Genomic DNA, 14,445 nt, shown 5'->3' with positions numbered 1-14,445 from the left:
TAATCATTTTTTATCTCGGTTTTTGTTGTTGTTGTTTTGGTCTTTTTTGAGACAGGGTCTTACTCTCCTGCGCAGCCTGGAGTGCAGTGGCGTGATCTCAGCTCACTGCAGCCTTCACCTCTCAGGGCTCAGGCCACTCTCTCTCCTCAGCCTTCCAAGGAGCTGGGACCACAGGCACATGCCATGATGCCCGGCTAACTTTTCCTTTTTTTCGTAGAGACAAGGTCTCACCATATTGTCCAGGCTGGTCGCAATTTCCTGGGCTCAAGTGATCCTCCCTACCTGGTCTCCCAAAGTGTTGGCATGACAGGTGTGAGCCACTGCACCTTGCCTGAAATCAGTCATGTTTTAGCAATGAGTAACAGTTCTGTTCATCACTGTATCTCTAGCATGAAGTAACTTGTCCGTGTACAACACATTCTTTTTTTAAATTTACTTTTTTTAGAGATGGCCTCTTGCTGTGCTGCCCAGGCTGAAGTGCGGTGGTGCAATCACAGCTCACTGCAGTCTCAAACTCCTGGGGTTAGGGAATCCTCCCACTTCAGCCTCCCATGTAGCTAGGACTGTAGCGTGTGCCGCCACACCTCACTAATTTAACTTTTTTTTTTTTTTGTAGAGACAGGGCCTGGCTATGTCACCCTGGCTGGTCTCAAACTCCTGGCCTCAAGCAATCCTCCCACCTTAGCACCACAAAGCGCTGGGATTACAGGCGTGAGCCACCACATGCGGTTCAATGTATTCTATATTGGCTAAATACAGCATTTAATATAAAAGATTCAAGATTGCACACACACACACAAAGCAGCATTACAAAATAATTATCATTTTCTGCTGTAAAATAAAGTACCTCTTTTCATTAAAAGATACTTTTGAGGCCGGGCATGATGGCTCGCACCTGTAATCCCAGCACTTTGGGAGGCTGAGGTGGGCAGATTGCCTGATCTCAGGAGTTTGAGACCAGCCTGGAAAACATGGCAAAACCCCGTTTCTACCAAAAAACAAACAAAAGAGATAAGATCCTTTTGGGGGAAATCCTAAAAACGCTGCTTCTGAAGAAGTTAGAAATAACAAGATTTCTGCATTCTACTTTAATCTTCTGCTCTGAAATTTCCAACTTGTTTCCATGTTTCTCCTCCTTGGGTGCCATGTGTTAGCTACCTGAGTTCTTAACTGAAAAGCTGCAGATTCTTAGCTGAAAACTCACTATTGCCTTTTTTATTCCTAAATTCGTTCCCATTCTACAATACAATAAGACACAAAAAAACACACCACATACCTTCCGTCTTTCAGAGTGTTCACAATAAATCTGTGAATCTGGCAAACACAGTTGCTGGACAATTGTTCTTCCTCCACAAGAGGGTTCAACTGTGTTGCCAACATGAAAGCTGAAAAGCACAGAGATTTCTTTAGCCTCCAAAATCCTGCAGTCTTAAGACTCTGAGAGCTACTCATACCTGTGCTAGCAAAGAGAAATGCCTTAAATATGCTCCTGAAATTAAAACTAGTCAGATTCTGCAGAGTGAAAAACTGTGTATTTTGCTGCCTGTTAAACATTTGCTGCTACTCTTAACTGTGTGAATTTGTTAAAGTGGCCAAAATCATTTAAAAATTCTCTCCTTTCTCCCCTTTACAGCTTCCAACACAGAAATAAAACCCCAGAAAAGGAAAGTATAGGGCAGCTGACCCATCGCACTCAGTCGATGTCAATATCATCCTTAGGGAAATTAATCAGAGAAAACACAGAACACCAGTTAGAGAAAATTAATTAAGCCAAGTGGCAGCTTTCCACTACCTCCAGTCTATTGTTAGAATGCTCTCTGACAGCTGCAATTCTGTCTGAATGAAGTACATAGCCAAGCAAGTACGGACTTCACGAATGCCCCCAAATTATGGCAACCAAAGGGCCGGGTGTGCTTCTACTATTTAAATACTCACACATTTCTAGATGGATACACCATACTCACAGGATAGAGTGTTCAATCCATCACTCATGAGCAGTCGATAACGCGGCGGACTATTCCCCGTAGTAATGGGACGGATGTTCTAGGACAGAAAACTTGATTCATTAGCCAGGTTGTCTGCCCCGTCCCCACGGATACATAAACCGAAGTGGCAGGAGAGTGGGTTTGCCATTAGTTCAACACAAACTAACTGTGTGCCCATTCTCTCGACACTTAAATCCAAGTAAAAGAAAACTGGATTTGACGATTTTCCCATTAACCTCCCTCCACTAACATTATTAAACACAACAGAGAGGGAAGTAAAACAAGCTGCCTATACTCTTGTGTTCTCACCCCTGACTCAAATTTGGTTAAAAATCAATTACCAAAATAATAATAATTAATAATAATAATAATAATAATGAAGCACCCAATATACACAAGGTGCTGGGTAGGAAACATGCTAAAAATACAAAATGAATAAAAAGAATCCTTGTCCTGAAGGGGCTAACAACTGGGGTGGAGATGGAGGCAGAGAGACGTAAGCGACATGTGTCCGTGATCAGGTGGCAGAGCCGGGACCTTTATCCCCACCTGAGAGAGAGCAGAGGCAGGTTTCCAAAGCAAGTGACACCTGCACCCAGAGCCCCAAGCTGACCCACAGCTCGGGTGGTGCAGCAGAGAGACCCATCAGACCGGCCGACTGAAAACCTGCAGGGGTGAGCCCACCATTCTGCTTCTATTTTTCAAAACTCCCACTGAAGTTTGAGAACCCCTTAAATAAATGACGTGTTAACTGAAGAATGAAGGAGACAAGTTCATACTAGATATATTTCTGGAGGTCATATGAAAGGCCAATGTGAACAAGACAAACCCAAGGGCAGGAAAGGCAAGTAGCTCCACAGTCATCTATCAACAGTGGGGAGGAAGAGAGAAGCAAAGCCTTCAGTCTGAACCTCCAAAGACAGTAGAACTTAGCAGCTCACGTAGTAACATTTTCAAAAAGCCTGGCTGCTCTCTCAGGGTTACAATGTAGACTGGCCTATTTTTTGTGACTGGGGGTGAATTTCCGAAAGTGGACAAATCTGTCTGTCCTTCATCAAACGTAACTTGTAATTCGATGACTCTATAGAAGTTGACATGGAACATAACACACACAGGTACTTACGATGACTTGGAGGATGGGCTTTATGTTTGTATCCCCCTTCTGCATGATGGCCTGAGGGAGTAAAAACAGGTTTGTGTGAGATACGCACTCAAATCATGATGAAAATGACATGTTTTTATAGTTGGTATTTGGAATATATAGATAAGATTGTTAAAAGAGCCTGTCAGCTGAAGCGTCCAGTTTATCACTCTGGACAAATCATAAAATGATAAAAGGGAGATACGTGTTTTACAACAAGAAAACACTTAGCACATCTCTAGCACCGGTATCCCATATGTACTCGTTATTCCTAACAGCCATTCATTTCCCTCTAGTGCTCATTAACAGGGAATTAGATAAATAAATCCTATATACATTAAAGAGATAATAAGGGAGTATTAGGAACAACTTTATTAAACAACCAAGATAAAGTGGATAAATCCCTCAAAAAATACAAATTATCAAAACTGATACAAAAGAAAATCTATATAGCTCAACGTCTATTAAAGAAATTGAATTTATAATTCTAAATATTCCAAAAGAGAACACTCTAGGTCCAGATGGCTTTATTGGTGAATCCTATCTAACATTTAAGAACAAACAACAAAAAACTTGCATAAATTATTTCAGAAAATAGAAAAGACAAGACCTTCTTTCCAAGTCATTTTATGATGTTAGGTTTACTACGACAGAAGAAAAAACAAAGACCGCCCCATGCAGAGGTTCATGCCTATAATCCTAGCACTTTGGGAGGCCGAGGTGGGAGGACTGCTTTGAGCCCAAGAGTTCAAGACCAGCCTAAGCAACATAGCGAGCCTCTGTTTTAAAAAAAGAATCTTCAACAAAATAATAGCAAATCAAATCCAGCACTATATAAAATGGATAATATGTCATGACATATTATCCAAGTGTGATTTATCCAAGGAAGGCAAGGTTTACTCAACATCTAAAAAACCAATGTAATTTGTCACATTCAAAGAATAGAGAAAAATCATCATCAACTGAATAGATACGGAAAAGGCAATACTTATTCATTATAAAGTCTCAGCAAACTAGGCATAGAAGTAATGCTTAAACTGATAGCTGACATCTACAAAAAAAATCTACGGTTGCCATCACACTTAACAGTAAAAGAAAATAATATGCTACTAAGATTGGGAATAAGGCAAGGATATACCTCTTAACACCTTTATTCAATGCGGTATTAGAGGTTCTAATTAATGCAATAGGGCAAGGGAAAAAAAGGCATAAAGATTAAAAAGGAACTGGCTGGGCAAGGTGGCTTGTAATCCCAGCACTTTGGGAGGCTGTGGCGGGCAAATCACTTGAGCTCAGGAGTTTGAGACCAGCCTGGCCAACATGGTGAAACCTGTTTCTATCAAAAATTAAAAAATTAGCTGGGCGTGGTGGCGCATGCCTGTAGTCCCAGCTGCTGGGGAGGCTGAGACAGGAGAATCGCTTGAACCCAGGAGGCGGAGGTTGCAGGGAGCTGAGATCGCACCACTGCACTCCAGCCTGGGCAACAGAGTGAGGCTCCCTCTCAAAATAAAAAATAAAAAGATTAAAAAGGAACAGATAAAACTTCCTTTATTTGTAGACAATGTGGTCGTTTACATAGAAAATCCTAAGGTATCTATAAAAACTAGTAAGTTGATTTAGCAAGTTTGCAGGACACAAGGCTGGTGTGGAATAATCACTTGTATTTCAATATACTAGCAATAAACAACTGAAGAATGAAATTTTCAAAAATGCCACTTAAACACCATCAAAAGAACTTCCTTTATTTTATTTTTTATTTTTTGAGACGGAGTCTCGCTCTGTCGTGCTAGAGCGTGGTGGCACAATCTCAGCTCACTGCAACCTCTAATGCCCGGGTTCAAGCAATTCTCCTGCTGCAGCCTCCCGCGTAGCTGGGGTTACAGGCATGCACCACCACACCTGGCTAATTTTTGTATTTTTAGTAGAGACAGGGTTTCACCACGTTGGCCAGGCTGGTCTCAAACTCCTGACCTCTGGTGATCTGCCCGCCTCAGCCTCCCAAAGTGCTGGGATTCCAGGCGTGAGCCACCGTGCCGGGCTTCAAAAGTAAATTATTTAGGGATATATTTAACAGTATACATATGTAAGAACTGCACACTGAAAACTACCAACAAGGCTGCAGACGGCGGCTCCTGCCTATAATCCCAGCATTTCGGAGACGGAAGCAGGAGGATCGCTTGAGCTCCGGAGTTCGAGACCAGTCTGGGCAACAGAAGGAGACCTGTCTCTATAAAAAATTAGCCAGGTGGTGGCTCACGCCTGTAATCCCAGCACTTTGGGAGGCCAAGGTGGGAGGATCACGAGGTCAGGAGACTGAGACCACCCCGGCTAACACGGTGAAACCCTGTCTCTACTAAAAATATAAAAAATTAACCGGGCGTGGTGGGACGTGCCTGTAGTCCCAGCTATTTGGGAGGCTGAGGCAGGAGAATTGCCTGAACCTGGGAGGCGGAGGTTGCAGTGAGCTGAGATCGCGCCACTGCACTCCAACCTGGGCAGCAGAGAAAGAATCCATCTCAAAAAAAATTAGCCAGGTATGTGGTGCACACCTGTAGTCCCAGCTACTCACAAAGCTGAGGAAGAATCACTCGAGCCCAGGAGGTCTAGGCTGTAGTGAGCTGTGATTGCACCACTGCACTCCAGCCTGGGTGACAAAGCAAGACCCTGTCTCAAAACAAACAAACAAACGTCTGTTTTCATTTTCTTTTTTTATTGTACTTTGTTTCTCTATACTTCAGTGTATGCAAAGGGATCAGCACTTTGGGAGGCTGAGACAGGAGGATTGCTTGAGGTCAGGAGTTCGAGACCAACCTGGCCAACATGGTGAAACCCCCGTCTGTACAAAAAATACAAAAAGTAGTTGGGTGTGGTGGCACATGCCTATAGTCCCAGCTACTCGAGAGGCTGAGGCAGGAGGATTGTTTGCATCTGGGAAGCAGAGGCTGCAGTAAGGTGAGATGGCACCACTGTACTCTACCTGAGTGACAGTAAAGCACTGTCTCAAAAAAAAAAAAAAAAAAAAAAAACTAGCTAGGCGCAGTGGTCCCGGCTACTCAGAGGGTGAGGAGGGAGGATCACTTGAGCCAGGGAGATAAAGCTGCAGTAAACTATGATCATGTATGTCACTGCACTCCAGCCTGGATGACTAAGTGAGATCCTGTCTCAAAAAAAAAAAAAAAAAAGAAATGAAGCTGGAGGCCAGGCACAGTGGCTCACGCCTGTACTCCCAGCATTTTGGGAGGCCAAGGCAGGTGGATCACATGAGGTTGGGAGATCAAGACTAGCCCAGCCAGCATAGTGAAACCCCGTCTCTACTAAAAATATAAAAATTGACTGGGTGTGGTGGCGGGCACCTGTAATCCCAGCTATTCAGGAGGCTGAGGTAGGAGAATCGCTTGAACCCGAGAGGTGGAGGTTACGGTGAGCCGAGATCTCACCACTGCACTCCAGCCTGGCGACAGAGCTAGACTCCATCTCAAAAAAAATAAAAAATAAAAAATAAAAATGAAGCTGGAGAATTTACGATGCCAGATTTCAAGATTTACTATAAATCTTCAATGTTTATCATGATGTGGTATTGACATAAGCACCAACATAGAAATCAATTGACATTCCAGAAACAGATACACATATACAGTCCATTGATTTTATCTAAAGTGACTAAGGGGCCTGGCGCAGTGGCTCACGCCTGTAATCCCAGCACTTTGGGAGGCCGAGGCAGGTGGATCACGACGAGGTCAGGAGATTAGGACCATCCCGGCTAACACGGTGAAATCCCGTCTCTACTAAAAATACAAAAAAAAATTAGCCGGGCGTGGTGACGGGTGCCTGTAGTCCCAGCTACTCGGGAGGCTGAGGCAGGAGAATGCTGTGAATCCAGGAGGTGGAGCTTGCAGTGCGCCGAGATCGCGCCACTGCACTCCAGCCTGGGCGACAGAGCGAGGCTCCGTCTCAAAAATAAAAAATTAAAAAAAATAAATAAATAAAGTGACTAAGTAACTCAACGGAACGAGATAGTGTTTTCAATAAACAGGGCTAGAACAACTGAATATCTGTATTTAAAAAAGAGCTATATATCATAGATAAAACAGTAAACTTGAAATGCATCACGGACCACAAGGCAAAGCGAAAACTATAAAACTTCTGGAAGAAAACACAGCATAAAAGATTTGTGACCTCGGGTCGGGTAGGCAAAGATTTCTTTTTTTTTTTTTGAAACTGAGTTTCACTCTTGTTGCCCAGGCTGGAGTGCAATGGTGCGATCTTGGCTCACCACAACCTCCACCTCCTGGGTTCAAGCAATTCTCCTGACTCAGCCTCCTGAGTAGCTGAGGTTACAGGCATGTGCCACCATGCCCGGCTAATTTTGTATTTTTAGTAGAGACGGGATTTCTCCATGTTGGTCAGGCTGGTCTCGAACTCCTGACCTCAGGTGTTCTGCCTGCCTTGGCCTCCCAAAGTGCTGGGATTACAGGCGTTAGCAACTGCACCCTGCTGTTTTTATTTATTTTTATTTTTATTTTTTTTTTGAGACGGAGTTTTGCTCTGTTGCCCAGGCTGGAGTGCAGTGGTGCGATCTTGGCTCACTGCAAGCTCCACCTCCCGGGTTCACGCCATTCTCCCGCCCCAGCCTCCCGAGTAGCTGGGACTACATGTGCCGGCCACCACGCCCAGCTAATTTTGTATTTTTAGTAGAGACGGGATTTCTCCATGTTGGCCAGGTTGGTCTCGAACTCTCGACCTCAGGTGATCCGCCCACCTCAGCCTCCCAAAGTGCTGGGATTACAGGCATGAGCCACCACACCCAGCCTAGCAAAGATTTCTTAGGACACACAAACACAACTCTGCAAAAAACAAAACAAAAACAAACAAAAAAACACAACCTGATAACTTGGACTTCATCAAAATTTAAAAGTGCACTTCAAAAAAACAAAATTTCAAAAAAGAAAAGGCAAGTCACAGATTGGGAAAAAATATATGTAATATTTATATTTAACAAAAGACCTACCAAGAATAAAGAATTCTCACAACTCATTAATAAGCGCAAAACCCAATTTTTAGGTGAACAAAAGATGTGAACAGACACTTCTTTTGTGAAGATATACAAATGGCCAGTAAGCCCACGAAAAGATGCTCAACGTCATTAGCCACCAGAGAAATACAAATAAAACCACAGTGAGATACCATTACACATTCACTAGAATACTCCAAATCAAAGACTGATGACTGGCAAGGATATGGAGCAACTAGAATTCTCATAATCACGCTGGAAAAGTTTGGCAATTTCTTTTAAACATTCAGTTACCTGTGACCCAGCAATTACATTCCTAGATATTTATCCCAGAGAAATGAAAACATATTTCCACAAAAAGATTTGTACTTAAATGGTCATAGCATCTTCATTTATAATAGCCAAAAGATGAAAATAACCCAAATGTGCAATAATAAGTAAATAAACAAATTTTGTTACAGTCATACAATGGAATACTACTGAGCAATAAAAAGGTGCAGATTACTGAATTAACATGGGTAAATCTCACAAACCATTTTGGTCCACAGTGGTGGCTTGTGCCTGTAACCCCAACACTTTGGGAGGCCAAGGTGGGAGGATCACTTGAGCCCAGGAGTTCAAGATCATCCTGGACAACACACCAAGACTCCATCGCTACAAAAAATATTTTTAGGCTGGGCGTGGTGGCTCACACCCGTAATCCCAGCACTTTGGGAGGCTGAGGCAGGTGGATCACGAGGGCAAGAGATTGAGACCATCCTGACCACCGTGGTGAAGCCCCGTCTCTACTAAAAATGCAAAAATTAGCTGGGGACGGTGGCACGCGGCTGTAATCCCAGCTGCTCGGGAGGCTGAGGCAAGAGAATCGCTTCAACCCAGGAGGCAGAGGTTGCAGTGAGCTGAGATTGCACCACTGCACTCCAGTCTGGCAACAGAGCAAGACTGTGTCTCAAAGAAAAAAAAAAAAAATTTTTTTTTTTTAATTAGCCAAGAGTGGTGGCATGCACCTGTAGTCCCAGCTACTCAGGAGGCTGAGGTGCGAGGATCTCTTGAGTTCAGGAGGTCAAGGCTGGAGTGAGCCATGACTGTGTTGCTGCACTCCAGCCTGGGTGACAGAGACCCTACCTCTGGGGAAAAAAAAAAAAAACTGCTGAAAGAAGCCAGACACAAAAGGATAGATATTATTTGATTCCATTTATATGAAGTCTTAGGAAAGGCAAAACTAACCTACAAAGGTAGAAACCAGAACACTGGTTGCCTAGGGTGAGGATGGAGGTGGGGAAGGAGCAGGAGGAGTTGTGCGTTGATGGAAGTATTCTATATCTCCACCGGGGCAATGTGGTTACAGGGGTGCGCACATTTGTCAAAGTTCATCAAGCTGTACATTTAAAATAGGTGCAATTTGGCCGGGTGTGGTGGCTTATGCCTGTAATCCCAGCACTTTGGAAGGCCAAGGCAGGAGGAGCATCTGAGGTCAGGAGTTCGAGACCAGCCTGGCCAACATGGTGAAACCCCATCACTATTAAAAATACAAAAATTAGCCAGGCATGGTGGCGTGCACCTGTAACCCCAATTACTAAGGAGACTGAGGCGTGAGAACTGCTTGAACCTGAGAGGCAGAGGTTGCAGTGAGCTGAGATCACGCCACTGCACTCCAGGGCGACAGGAGGAAACTCTGTCTCAAAAAAATAAATAAATAAATAAATAAGGTGCAATTTACTATACGTAAGTGAAATGTCAATGACAGTGATCTTTCTAAAAAGCAGTTATTCTGGGGAACAGTACTGGACAAGGTAAGGCAGAAGGTCAGTAATTACATTAAACACCTCTTTCTTTCTTCTTTCTAAATGAAATAGAGACAGGATCTTGCTAGTTGCCCAGCCTGGTATCAAACTCTTTCTTGGCCTCAAGGGATCCTCCTGCATTAGCCTCCCCGAGTGCTGAGATTACACATGTGAGCCACCATGCCCGGCCATAAACACCTTTCTGTTCCGTTTGATTTTAAAACCACGTGCATGTATGAAGGGAATTCAAAAAGTACACGAAAAATGTGCATTATGAAAAAACCATGCATGCATTTCAAAAATTTTTTTTGCACTAAAATAAACTCATACTAACTTGTTATAACATGTCTGAACAAGACCTAGTTTGAGGTACTAAGAAGGATAAGACATCAATTTGAAAAGAGCCCCTATCAGAGCAACATGAATTCTGCTAAAATGGAAACAACAACAAACAACAAATTCAAGGGGAAGCTTGGGTGGAAGAAGGATGAGATCACTTATGAAAGAAACGTATATGGGGACGATGCTCCAAAGAAATCAGCTGTTTACAAATGATAACTCATTTTAAGGGACAAGGCCAGGCACAGTGGCTCATGCCTATAATCCCAAAGACTTGGGAGGCAAGGCAGGAGAACTGTTTGGAGACCAAGAGTTCGAGACCAGCTTAGGCAAGATGGCGAAACCCCATCTCTACACAAAATTAAAAAAAAAAAAAATTAGCTGGGCATGGTGGCATGCACCTGTACTCCCAGCTACTTGAGAGGTTGAGGTGGAAGGATCACTTGAGCCCAGGAGTTGGAGGTTGCAGTGAGCTATCATCATGCCACTGCACTCCAGCCTGAGAGACAAAGAACAAGACTCTGTCATTTAAAAAAAATTACGGCCAGGTGCAATGGCTCAAGTCTGTAATCCCAGGACTTGGGGAAGCCGAGGCGGCAGATCACTTGAGGCCAGGGGTTCAAGACCAGCCTGGACAACATGACGAAACCTCATCTCTACTAAAAATACAAAAATTAGCTGGGCGTGGTGGCGCACGTCTGTAATCGAGAGACAGAGGCAAAAGAATCACTTGAACCTGGGAGGTGAAGGTTGCAGTGAGCTGAGATCGTGCTTCTGCACCCCAGCCTGGGCAACAGAGTGAGACCCTTTAAAAAAAAATCCCTAGTAAGTATATAAAGCAACAAATGTAATACTCAAGGGCACATGTGTTCAAATCTTCACCCCATGGACACATTATTTAACCTCTCTGTACTTCCTTCTTCTGTAAAATGGGAGTATAATAGCTATCTTCTAGGGTTACTTAAGTACTGACTATTAAAGCATCTGTCACATTAGAAATAGTCAAAAACATTAGTTCCCTTCCCCTTTCGTTCTGTAATTAAGATACAAATGCTATGTATTCTGTTTCCCACAAGAGTTCTATGCATCATCTCTTATTTTATCATGTGACTCTTGCCCAAATGCCTTCACATTTGCGTGGTATTTGCGTACCCTTTGAGGCCTGTGTCTTTTGAACGAAAATGATACCTGCGTTAGCTGATAATGAAAGTCAGCAAAGGGTCTCCAACTCATTCCATCACCACCAATACATGTGAAACTTTCATTCTTCATTTATGAACAAAATACTTCACCTACGCTGGAAATAGGTTTATAAAATTTTGAATATAAAAACATGGCCAGGTGCGGTGGCTCACACCTATAATCACAGCACTTTGGGAAGCTGAGGCGGGAGGATCGCTTAAGCCCAGGAGTTTGAGACTAGCATGGGCAACAGAGTGAGACCCCATCTCTAAAAAATAAAAAAAGAACTTATCAAATTATTTAAATATCTCCATGATCATTCTTTATTTTTTTTTTTTGAGACAGTCTCACTCTGTCGCCCAGTCTGGAACGCACTGGTGCAATCTCGGCTCACTGCAACCTCTGCCTCACGGGTTCAAGCAATTATCCTGCCTCAGGCTCTCAAGCAGCAGGGATTACAGGCACACGCCAACACACCCAGCTAATTTTGTATTTTTAGGAGACCAGGGTTTCTCCATGTTGGCCAGGCTGATCTCGAACTCCTGACCTCAAGTGATCCACCTGCCTTGGCCTCCTCAAGTGCTTAGATTACAGGCATGAGCCACTGCACCTGGCCCATGATCAGTCTTTTTAAAAGTGAAGAATCATTCTTTTCTTTTTTTCTTTTGAGATGGAGTTTTGCTCTTGTTGCTGGAGTGCAATGGTGCGATCTTGGCTCACCGGAACCTCTACCTCCCGGGTTCAAGAGATTCTCCTGCCTCAGCCTCCCAAGTAGCTGGGATTCCAGGCATGCACCCCCAAGCCTGGCTAATTTTGTATTTCTAATAGAGACAGAGTTTCTTCATGTTGGTCAAGCTGGTCTCAAACTCCCAATCTCAGGTGATCTGCCTGCCTTGGCTTCCCAAAATGCTGGGATTATAGGCGTGAGCCACTGCGCCTGGCCTAGAAACATTCTTAATTTGTCTTAAAGACACAAGGTAGCAGCTATAAAGTAAATGAAGGCTACAATTTAAAATCACTTCCCCAGTTTCAGCATTCACACATTCCTAACGTATTTAAATATTCACTTGAGTCCAACAATAGTTCTTCCTGTTCCTGTTTTTCCCCCAAGCTGCCTTTCTTCCCCATTCACCTGTCCCTTTCTTCCCACTGCCTCATTCATTCATGCAACTAGCAAGCATTTACTCAGCACCTAAAACTTGCCAGCACTTCTCCAGGTATTGGGGATACAATGCAGAATAAAATAACCCAGACATGATTGCAGGCCTCATGGAATTTACACAAAGTATTAGGCCAGGCACAGTGGCTCAAGCCTGTGATCCCAGCATACTGGGAGGCCAAGGTGGGTGGATCTCTTGAGGCCAGGAGTTCAAGACCAGCCTGGCCTACATGGCGAAACCCTGTCTCTACTAAAAATACAAAAATTAGCAGGGTGTGGTGGTGGGCACCTGTAATCCCAGCTACTAGGGAGGCTAAGACAGGAGAATCGCTTGAACCCGGGAGGCAGAGGTTGCAGTGAGCCGAGAATGTGCCACTGCACTCCAGCATGGGCAACAGAGCAAGACTCTGTCTCAAAACAAACAAACACACACAATAATAATTTTAAAATTTTAAAAAGAAACTGATAAATCAACAAACATAAAACTGCAATTATTAATAGGTAACATGAACACTGAGCATTTACTATGTATCAGTGTGCTAAGCACTTTAAATTTAATAACTCACTCCGTCCTCCTACTTACCTTATGCAATAGATATCATTGCTCTCATTTTGCAGAAAAGAAGCAGTTTAGTATCTTGCCTCAAGTCACGCATCTAATAAGTGAATGGGGTCGTGCACGGTGGCTCACGCCTGTAATCCCAGCACACTGGGAGGCCGAAGCAGGTGGATCGCTTGAGGTCAGGAGTTCGAGACCAGCCTGGCCAACATGGTGAAACCCCATCTCTACTAAAAATACAAAAATTAGCCGGGCATCATGGCAGTCTCCTGTAATCTCAGCTACCTGGGAGGCTGAGGGAGGAGAATTGCTTGAACCCAGGAGGCGGAGGTTGCAGTGAGCCAAGATCGTGCCACTGCACTCCAGCCTGGGCAACAGAGCAAGGCTCCATCTCAAAAAGAAAAAAAATAAATAATTCAATAAGTGAATGAACAGGAATTGGGGTCTCAAAGGGATTTAGCCTAGTAAGGGAAGTCACAAATGAGCTGAGATATGAAGATAGTGTTTGCCAATGTTGGGAAGAGTGAAGAACCACCCAGGCAGTGGGCAGAGGGAAAAGAATGTTCAGGGCCGGGTGCAGTGGCTCACGTCTGTAATCCCAGCACTTTGGGAGGCCAAGGCGGGTGGATCACCTGAGGTTGGGAGTTCGAGACCAGCCTGGGCAACATGGTGAAACCCCCGTGTCTACTAAAAATACAAAAAATTACGCAGGTGTGGTGGTACATGCCTGTAATCCCAGTTACTCTGGAGGCAGAGGCACGAGAACTGCCTGAACCCGGAAGGCAGAGGTTGCAGTGAGCCGAGATTGCGCCACCACACTCCAGCCTGGGGCGGTAGTGGGGGGGTACGGGGAGAAAGAGTGAGACTCTGCCTCAAAAAAAAAAAAGGCCGGGCGCAGTGGCTCACGCCTGTAACCCCAACACTTTGGGAGGCCGAGGCGGGCGGATCACAAGGTCAGGAGATCGAGACCATCCTGGCTAACATGGTGAAACCCCGTCTCTACTAAAAAACACAAAAAATTAGCCGGGCGTGGTGGCGGATACCTGCAGTCCCAACTATTCGGGAGGCTGAGACAGGAGAATGGTGTGAACCTGGGAGGCAGAGCTTGCAGTGAGCCGAGATTGCGCCACTGCCCTCCAGCCTGGGCAACAGAGCAAGATTCCATCTCAAAAAAAAAAAAAAAAAAGTTCAAAGGCCCCATGGAAGAAGGTAGGAGTATGGAATATACCAGAAATCTAAATTTAAAAAAAAATGTGGGGGTGACTGGAGAGGTAGGCTGAGAGTA

General features: G+C 44.2%; 1 protein-coding gene across 1 annotated transcript in view; it reads right to left on the bottom strand.

Moving 5' to 3' along the window:
* Positions 1-14,445, bottom strand: part of RPA1 (replication protein A1) — a 67,914-nt gene that overhangs the window by 51,871 nt on the left and 1,598 nt on the right. Inside the window, exons 2-4 of the mRNA XM_031003518.3 lie at positions 3,109-3,159; positions 1,965-2,043; positions 1,277-1,385 (exon numbers count right to left, since the gene is read on the bottom strand). Coding sequence (XP_030859378.1) covers positions 1,277-1,385; positions 1,965-2,043; positions 3,109-3,159 — 239 coding nt within the window. The remainder of the gene's footprint in view (positions 1-1,276; positions 1,386-1,964; positions 2,044-3,108; positions 3,160-14,445) is intronic.

The sequence above is a fragment of the Gorilla gorilla genome, chromosome 19, assembly GCF_029281585.2.
Source record: "Gorilla gorilla gorilla isolate KB3781 chromosome 19, NHGRI_mGorGor1-v2.1_pri, whole genome shotgun sequence".
Taxonomy (NCBI): Eukaryota; Metazoa; Chordata; class Mammalia; order Primates; family Hominidae; genus Gorilla; species Gorilla gorilla.
This window is presented reverse-complemented; position numbering and strand designations above follow the sequence as displayed.